Source organism: Rhineura floridana, chromosome 6, assembly GCF_030035675.1.
Source record: "Rhineura floridana isolate rRhiFlo1 chromosome 6, rRhiFlo1.hap2, whole genome shotgun sequence".
Taxonomy (NCBI): domain Eukaryota; kingdom Metazoa; phylum Chordata; class Lepidosauria; order Squamata; family Rhineuridae; genus Rhineura; species Rhineura floridana.
The window spans coordinates 79,365,076-79,374,212 of NC_084485.1; the positions used below are offsets into that span (position 1 = coordinate 79,365,076).

Consider the following 9,137-nt stretch of genomic DNA (forward strand, 5'->3'; position numbering starts at 1 on the left):
TCTTAACATCTGCTTGGTGAGGGTTTTTTTTAAACCTTCTAAAAATCCCCATCTTCACAAGGAAGGATCAGAAAAGTACACGTATTAAACAAGAGCACAAAGACTGATGATGGTGCATGTTCCTCACAATACGGATGATGGAGACCTTCTGTAATATTTGTATAGATCCTTAAAAGGTATATTTTAAACATCTGTAAAGATTTTTTTAATATTCACACAGTTGGGATTGTTTGTGGCTGTGCAGTTGCCTGTTTTAAAGGCAGCCTGTTTGAATGCACTGTTACTGATGCCTCCCTCTTCTATCACCATGTATTCTGACTTGCTGAGAGTGGAATTGCTACGAGCCTTCCTCAGCTCCTCAGTGGAGGAGAGATGCTGGCAGCTTCCTACATGCATATACTGGGCTTGTTCTTCACCTTCTGTTTCTCGGTGATAAAAGTAGTTGAAGTTGGAGACTATCACGGGCACAGGCAAGGCAATGGTCAGCACCCCAGCTATAGCACAAAGAGACCCTACTATTTTGCCTCCAATAGTGACCGGGTGCATGTCCCCATAACCCACTGTAGTCATGGTCACTACAGCCCACCAAAAGGCATCGGGAATACTGCTGAAACTCGAGGTGGGATCATCAGCCTCTGCAAAGTAGACAGCACTAGAAAACAGGATAACTCCAATGAAGAGGAAAAAAATGAGCAAGCCCAGCTCCCTCATGCTGGCCTTGAGGGTTTGCCCCAAGATCTGCAGCCCCTTGGAATGCCGAGAGAGCTTGAAGATACGGAACACTCGGACTAGCCGGATGACCCTGAGAATGGCCAGAGACATCGCTTGTTGACCATTCCCCTGCCTCTCTGCCAGCTCCGTACCCAGGGTGATGAAATAAGGAATAATGGCCACAATGTCAATTATGTTCATAATGTTCTTGGAGAAGGTTGGCTTGCTGGGACAAGCAAAGAAACGGACAAGCAGCTCAAAGGAGAACCAGATGATACACAGAGTCTCCACTACAAAAAAAGGATCAGTGAAAGATGACACCATGGAGGTTGCTGGAGAAGAGGAATTTGTGAAGATATCTGCCACAAAAGGACCACCACCAGTCCGAAATGTCCCTGTGGTGCTATCATAGTCACGGTCATCTCTGAACTCAGGCAAGGTTTCTAGGCAGAAAATAACAATGGAGATGAGGATAACTAAGACAGAGACAATAGCGATGCCCCGAGCTGGTCCAGAACTCTCTGGGTACTCAAAGAGGAGCCACACCTGGCGCTGGAACTCCTTCTCGGGCAGAGGTCTCTGCTCCTCACGGATGAAACCTTCATCTTCTCGAAATTTTTCCATAGCCTCCTCTCCCAACTGATAGAAGCGGATCTCTTCTGAGAAGATGTCAATGGGGACATTGACAGGGCGCCGGATGCGGCCTCCAGACTGGTAGTAGTAGAGGATGGCATCAAAACTGGGCCGGTTGCGGTCAAAGAAATACTCATTGCGCAGGGGGTCAAAGTAGCGCATCCTCTTGCGGGGGTCTCCCAGCAGCGTCTCAGGGAACTGGGCAAGCGTCTTTAGTTGGGTCTCGAAGCGCAGACCTGAGATGTTGATCACCACCCGCTCGCAACACTCGTGCTCTGCATCCCCACCATTGCCCACTTGGTGATGGCTGGGGGGAGGCAGGGTGTGGGCCATCGGGTGGTGGTCATAACGTTCCCCGCCCAGCAGGGCATGGGGATGCTGGGTCTCCTCGAGCAAAGGGTCCTCTCCAGCTACCACTGTCATGCCACCCTCTAGCTCCCCGTCGTTGTTGTCGTCGTCGTCGTCTTCCTCCTCCTCTTCTTCCTCTTCCTCCTGCCCTTCCTCCGGGCTGGACAGCACGTCTTCGGGGAAGAACTGCTCACTGTAGCCCAAGTTGTGGTGGCTGCTCCCCACGATGCCGCCGCCGCCGCCGCTACTGCCGCCCCTCGGGTGCCTGCAAGAGGACAGGGCGGCCGGCGAGCGCAGCAAGCTCAGGTGCTCGTCCATAAATGTGACGGGAGAGCGGAGGGGAGGCTGTCTCCCCGGCCGACCAACCCAGACCCCAGGCAGAGAGCCAGAGTGACCCGCCTGGCTACAGCCGCCGCCGTCGCTCTGAGGTGCCCGCCCGCCTCGGCTCAAAAAATCCGCCCCCAGCCCGGACGCCGCCTCCCGCCTTCCCCAGTCACTCGCTCCGCGCCGTCGCCGCCCTCGCCGTCGCCCTTCCCCAAGGGCTGGAAGAAAGAGGGCGAGGGGAGCCGACTCTTCTGGAAAGAGGGAAGGCTCTCCCCGCTGCCTCCATCTGTGAGAGCCCAGAACAGCGGCAACAACAACACAACAACAGCAATAGTGAGAGAAAGGGAACGCCGCGTCGGCGGCTGGACGGTCCAAGCGAGCAACACGTTCCGCAGAAGGGAAGTTTGCAAGAGCTCCTCACGTCCACGGTGACTGCAATCCTTTGCATTGCACACTTAACCTTGGAGTAAGTCCCGCGGAACGCAACAAGGCTTGGCTTTCAAATGAAAAGGCAAAGGGCCGATTCCCGCGCACAGATCTCAGTGGTACTCCCCCCCCCCAAAAAAAACCCATAACAACTAGGGATGGAAAGATCTGTCTGTTTCGGTTCTCTCAGTTCCAATGTTAAAGTCAGTTCTCTACATTTCTACAGCGACCTGGAATTATTATTTTTTAAATCCTCATGAAAATTCTCCACCATTTTAGTGTGAATTTCTCCAAATAAACACATTTTTGTACGCAGTTTTGACGAAGGTACACATTTTTGCTTGCCAGTTCTCACCATTTCATGCCTTTTTGCATGTTATTTTCACTCATGCATTCATTTTTATGCACACTTTCTCCTAACATACGCATTTTTGTAAAGGTTGTTTAGTTGGCGGACTGCATCCCAAAATTCTAATAAATGCAAATTTTGAAGGATGGTTGTGTTTTGGTTCTTACATTGTTTCGGAAATTGTGAATTTGATAAATTCTGCTTGAAATGCGAACTGAATCGAAATCGTCACCCATCCCTAACAACAATCCTCGGCTCTGAAAGAACGTCAAGGTTCAATTCTGGAACCTGGGAAATAATGAGAGAGTCGACTGTGTTCTTTGATGAGAGGAGCAACTTGAAGTGTTCTGGAAAGAGGATGGCTTGTTGACCCGAGCTGGTTTGCTGCCCGAGGGCTGCTGCAGAGGGCAAACCAACAATAGGTACAAATAAGGATCCCACTGGCAACTTTGCTAGGTTAGTGAGATGCAACTCTTGGTGCAAGTGCATCTTCTGCAACGTTGCAAGGGATGTAAGGGACTCACTTGCAGGGCTGCACAGATCTGCACTCTCTGCACCCCTTGACACAAGGAGTCTGGCGCTCCTTGTACTGCGAGCTCTCAGCTGAACTGGCACATACTGAATTGCTTCCTCCAGACACACACACACCCAAAAATGCCTCCTCGAGCAAAGTCTTGGGTTGTTTGTATATTGGGACTGGTTCTGACTGGAAGTCATTATCTCTGACACATTTATTCATTTACATAAGAAGAGACTTGCTAGATCAGGCCAGTGGCCCATCTAGTCCAGCATCCTGTTCTCAAAGTGGCCAACCAGATGCCTATTGGAAGTCCACAAGCAGGACGTGAGTGCAGCAGCACTCTCCTCACATGGGTTGTGATAGAACATAGCCATCATAGCTATTGATAGCTTTATCCTCCATGAATTTGCCTAATCTTTTTAAGTCATCCAAATTAGTGGCCATCACTGCCTCTTCTGGGAGCAAATTCCATAGTATGATTATGCACTGCCTGAAGAAATATTTTCTTTTGCCTGTCCTGAATCTTCCTTCAGATTCATTGGATGTCCACGCGTTCTCGTATTATCAGAAAGGGAGAAAAACTTATCTTTCTCCTCATCGTGCATAATCTTAGACACTTCTATCATGTCTCCCCGTACTCATTTTTTCTAAATTAAAAAGCCCCAAACGTATATTATTATTATTATTAATAGCATTTATTAGTTGCTTTTCCCAAAAATAGGACTCAAAGCGACATACAAAAAGGAAAACAAAAACACATTGCATATGAAATAGCTTACAGCAAGTCAAACAATGGCAAAAACAATTTCAAGCGAAATAATACAACAATAATAGAGAAAAAACAAATGGCAAATATAACAGCAACATAAAAACCATACCAACACTATAACACTATAAATATAACACAGTTATCCATGCTCTGGTAACCTCTAGATTGGACTACTGTAATGCACTCTACGTAGGGTTACCTCTGAAGACGGTTCGGAAACTTCAGCTGGTGCAGAATGCTGCGGCCAGAGTTCTTACTGGGACAAAAAAAATTGATCATATAACACCTGTCCTGGCCCAGCTGCACTGGCTACCAATATGTTTCAGGGCCAAATTCAAAGTGTTGGTTCTTACCTATAAAGCCCTTAACGGCATCGGACCGCAATACCTGGCGGAACACCTCTCCCGCTATGTACCTACCCGGTCGCTGCGCTCGACGTCGAAGGCCCTTCTCCGTGTCCCAACGCATAGGGAGGCACGGAGAACGATAACTAGAGCTAGGGCCTTCTCAGTGGTGGCCCCCGAACTATGGAACGCCCTCCCTGATGAGATACGCCTGGCGCCTTCTTTGTTATCTTTTCGGCACCAGGTAAAGACCTACCTCTTCGCCCAGGCATTTAAAAAAATTTAAAAAAATTTTAAAATCTGAATTTAAAATTGGAAATTTTTAATTATGTTTTATTGTGTATTGTATTTACATCCACTTGTATTTTAACCTGTTTTATTATGCTGTACACCGCCCTGGGAGCTTATTGCTATAGGGCGGTCTAAAAATGTAATAAAATAAATAAATAAATAAATAAATAAATTGTAACAATCCTATTACACAGCTAGTCAATATGGTATAGGGATCATAGGGCTGATCCTCCAGCCCCTTTGTCATTTTGTTTGGCCTTTTCTGAACCTTTGCCAGATCTACAATATCGTTTTTGGGGTGAGGCAACCAGAACAGTACACAATACTCCAAATGCAGCCGCACCATAGATTTGTATAACGGCATGATATTGGTAGTTTTGTTTTCCATTTCTTTTCTAATTGTCCCTAGCATGGAATTTTCCTTTTTCACAGCTTTCACACTTTAGTCAATACCATCATTGAGCCTTCCACTATGGTCCCACAATCTCGTTCCTGGACAGTTACCACCAGTTCAGGCCATATCAGCATATATGTGAAATTAATTTTTTTTGCCCCAATGTGCATCATTTTACACTTGCTTATGTTGAATTGCATTTGCCATTTTACTGCCCATTCAGAGATCCATTTGGAGCTGTTCACAATCCCCTTTTTTTTAACCACCCTAAACAATTTGGTATTGTCAGCAAACTTGGTGATCTCACTGCTCATCTCTAATTGTAGATCATTTATGACTGCTCTGATTTGTTTAGTTGTATTGTGTTCTTTATATATATATATATATATAAGAGATTTGGAAATAAAAAACATAAAAAATCTAGATCATTTATGAACAAATTGAAAAGCACAGGTCCCAACACCCATCCTTAGGGGACTCCAGCTCCGACATCCCTCCATTGGAAGAACTGTCCATTTATTGCTACCTTCTGCTTCCTGTTCCTAAGTTCCTTAACCAATCACTGAAACATAAGGGGACCTCTCCTCTTATCCCATGACTGCTAAACTTGCTGAGGAGTCTTTGTTAAGGTTCCACATCTTCAAAGACTCATACCAACCATTGGGTTTGGGGACTGAGCCCTTGGCCTGCCTCAGATTAAACCTTGAATAATACTATCATAGAGTTGGAAGGGACATCAAAAGTCATCTACTCAACCCCTCCCCACCCCATTAATGCAGGAAATGTGTTACTACAGCACACCTGTTAGGTGGTCATCCAGTATCTACTTAAAAATCTCTAACGAAGAAAAGTCATTACGTGGGTAAATTTATGCTTTGCCTTTCCTGTACTTCTGAGGAACCACAACCAGCCTTCTACACATTTAGGATAGAGATAAAAAGTCCTGGACCCCTCCTGTTTTTGAATTGAATCTCTATGATCAGTGACAACATTGTTAGGAAATGAAGAATTACATCAGTGGAAGAGACAATCTGAGAATACACGGAGCATGTGTGGCATCCATTACTACCATATGAATATTTATTTATTTATTATTTTATTTATATCCCGTCCTTCCTCCCAGCAGAATATGTGAAGGAGAATATACCAGATTTTACTGTGAGTAGTTTAGGGAGATACTCCACCTTGGCCTTCCTTTTCAGACTAAGAGGTAGAGCTCATGAGGCCCTAAAGTGAGGGTTTGGAGATCTTAATGCACAGGTCCAGAGGATCTAATCTCCATATGAGGCAACTAGCTCTGTACTGACCCTGTGTAGGCTGAATGAAATTTTAGTGCTATTGCATATGGCAAATTGGAAAAATTGTATGCACACCTCCAACCATTTGGTGTGGTGTGGCTGCAAAACTGTGTATCAGTGAAAAAAACCCACAGTAGTTGTTAGTAAAATAACAGTACAACAAAGTTTGGAAAAATGCAGGTTATGCAAAAACATGTAGCAATGGGAAGGGGCACTCCTGTCGTGACATTTACCTCTCTAGAGCATGGATGATGGCAGTTGTAGTCCAACAACAACTGGAATGCCACAGGTTCTCCAGTCTTGCTGCAGAGCAGCACAGAGTGTTTTAAGTACAGTTTTATTGATCCTCTCTGCATTGGGATGTAAATGTTGGGATTTCATTGTTTGACACTCTATGTTAATGGCTAGTACATAACTTAGAACTAAGGTTTTAACCATTTGTTACTGAATATTAAGCTGTACAGTCAAGTTATCAGTTCTACTTGATGCATGGATTCCATATGTGTGCATGAATTCAGCTGTGTACACAATCTTTTGGCTAAAAACATCTGTTCAAAGCTGGCCATAGCTCAGCTGCTGTTGGAGATGCCTTCCTGACACAATATTTGTTTATTTATTTGTTTGTTTATTACATTTATATACCACCCCATAGCCGATGCTCTCTGGGCAGTTTACAGCAATTAAAAACATTAAAAACAAATATACACATTTTTAAAACACAAAAAACAATTTAAAAACACAATTTAAATTTTTTTAAAAACAATTTAAAAGCACATGCTAAAATACCTGGGAGAAGAGGAAAGTCTTGACCTGGCACCGATAAGATAACAGTGTTGGCGCCAGGTGCACCTCGTCAGAGAGATTATTCCATAATTTGGGGGCCACCACTGAGAAGGCCCTCTCCCTTGTTGCCACCCTCCGAGCTTCCCTCAGAGTAGGCACCCAGAGGAGGGCCTTAGATGTTGAGCATAGTGTACGGGTTGGTTCATGTCAGGAGTGGCATTCCATCAGGTATTGTGGTCCCAAGCTGTGTAAGGCTTTATAGGTTAAAACCAGCACCTTGAATCGAGCTCGGAAACATACAGGCAGCCAATGTAAGCGGGCCAGAATCAGTTTTATATGTTTGGACCGTCTGGTCCCTGTTACCAATCTGGCCGCTGCATTTTGCACAAGCTGCAGTTTCCGAACCGTCTTCAAAGGCAGCCCCACATAGAGTGCATTGCAGTAATCTAACTTGGAGGTTACCAGAGCATGGACAACTGAAGCCAGGTTATCCCTGTCCAGATAGGGGCGCAGCTGGGCCACCAACCGAAGTTGGTAGAAGGCACTCCATGCCACCGAGGCTACCTGAGCCTCAAGTGACAGAGATGGTTCTAGGAGAACAAAGTTGTTTTTGACTTATTGCTGCTTTGCAGTCCCTGCACTTTTCTGGGGAAAGCATTCTGTGTTTCTTAATTTTTTATTTAGAATCGTAGCCACTTTACATTTTTGGTCTTAAATGACCATTTTGCAGAGAGAATCTGTCCTGGTTACATCAACATGCCATTTTGTATTCAGATCTTTCTTCAATTTATGCAATTATAGAAAAGCCTAAGTCACATTTTGAATCAATATATTATAACTCACTAGTGTTGCAGTGCTATGTAGCCTTGGTGCTATTGCTTGTATGGATTTAGGAATAACTTTCATTTCTTTGAGAGATTTAGCCTTAAATTGTCCCTAGATTCAAGTCAGCAGGGTCTCTTTTGACTTTATCTAGAAGAAATGTCTTCTGTTTTTTTCTTATGTTATACCACATAAAGTAATTGATTAATTCAGAAGAAGCGGAATTTTTAAAGCAGTCTTGTTGAGTGCTGGATCCTTTTTTGTTCTGTGGAGTTATCCCTGTCCAGATAGGGGCATAGCTGGGCCACCAACTGAAGTTGGTAGAAGGCCCTCTGTGCCACTGAGGCTACCTGAGCCTCAAGTGACAGAGATGGTTCTAGGAGAACCCCCAAACTACAAAATTGCTCCTTCAGGGGGAGTGCTGCAACCCCATCCAGGACAGGTTGGACACCACCACAATAGGCATGTATGTCATGACACATTTAGTCAATTTCAGTTGTGCTAGTGTTCTCCCTAATTTGGGGCATAGGAACTAGCCCTTAGGTGTGAGTGACATCAATGTTGTTCAGTACCTAATATTATGTAACTGATGTTTCCCAAAAATCAGTCACTCAACACCACTGGATCCCCAACTTTGCTGTTGGTCTTGGTGGACCACTTAATTATTTTTCTGCCTCTTGTAGCAATTGTAATGTGCTACAGTAGATGCTGTGAGATTTTTCATTGTGTTTTTCTTGCTTCTTATACTGTATTTTGTTTCTTATATTTTTTCTTATACAAGAAAATATTAGAAATGAAAGAAGCAACAAAAATGCAATGAAAAATCATTATGAATATTTAATATGGGCATGCCATTGACCATCTGAATGACTCTCGTGGACCTGCGGTTTGGGAACTATTGCTCTATACCACACACCTTTTTTTTCTCAGTGTACTTCTCATATTTTTGTTTGTGCACAAAGATGCCAGGAGTGACTGCAGGAAGCTCAGGAAAAAAATGGGTGGGCGATGCATAGAGGGGCAAACTGCATTTCTGCAAGTGCAAGTTTTGTCCCATATATTAGACTTATGAAAAATATATTGTAGGGCAAGTGAAGAATATACATGTATATTCATATAGCTAAT

The 9,137-nt window shown here is 44.3% G+C and overlaps 1 protein-coding gene across 1 annotated transcript; it reads right to left on the reverse strand.

The window, feature by feature from the left end:
- Positions 1-2,054, reverse strand: LOC133386702 (potassium voltage-gated channel subfamily A member 3-like). Its single transcript, XM_061630421.1, has 2 exons — positions 1,092-2,054; positions 1-1,043 (listed from the first exon to the last, which is right to left on the reverse strand). Exons 1-2 carry the CDS (start codon positions 2,008-2,010, stop codon positions 184-186), a joined length of 1,779 nt encoding a protein of 592 aa, XP_061486405.1. The 5' UTR covers positions 2,011-2,054; the 3' UTR covers positions 1-183.
- Between the last annotated feature and the right edge of the window lie 7,083 nt (positions 2,055-9,137).

Bases quoted from the DNA above. Each gene is read 5' to 3' on its own strand.
- LOC133386702 (XM_061630421.1), bottom strand. From the start codon at position 2,010: ATGGACGAGCACCTGAGCTTGCTGCGCTCGCCGGCCGCCCTGTCCTCT. The intron at 1,044-1,091 runs GTGGTGGTCCTT...CCTCTTCTCCAG, and splicing joins CACAGGGACATTTCGGACTG to CAACCTCCATGGTGTCATCT.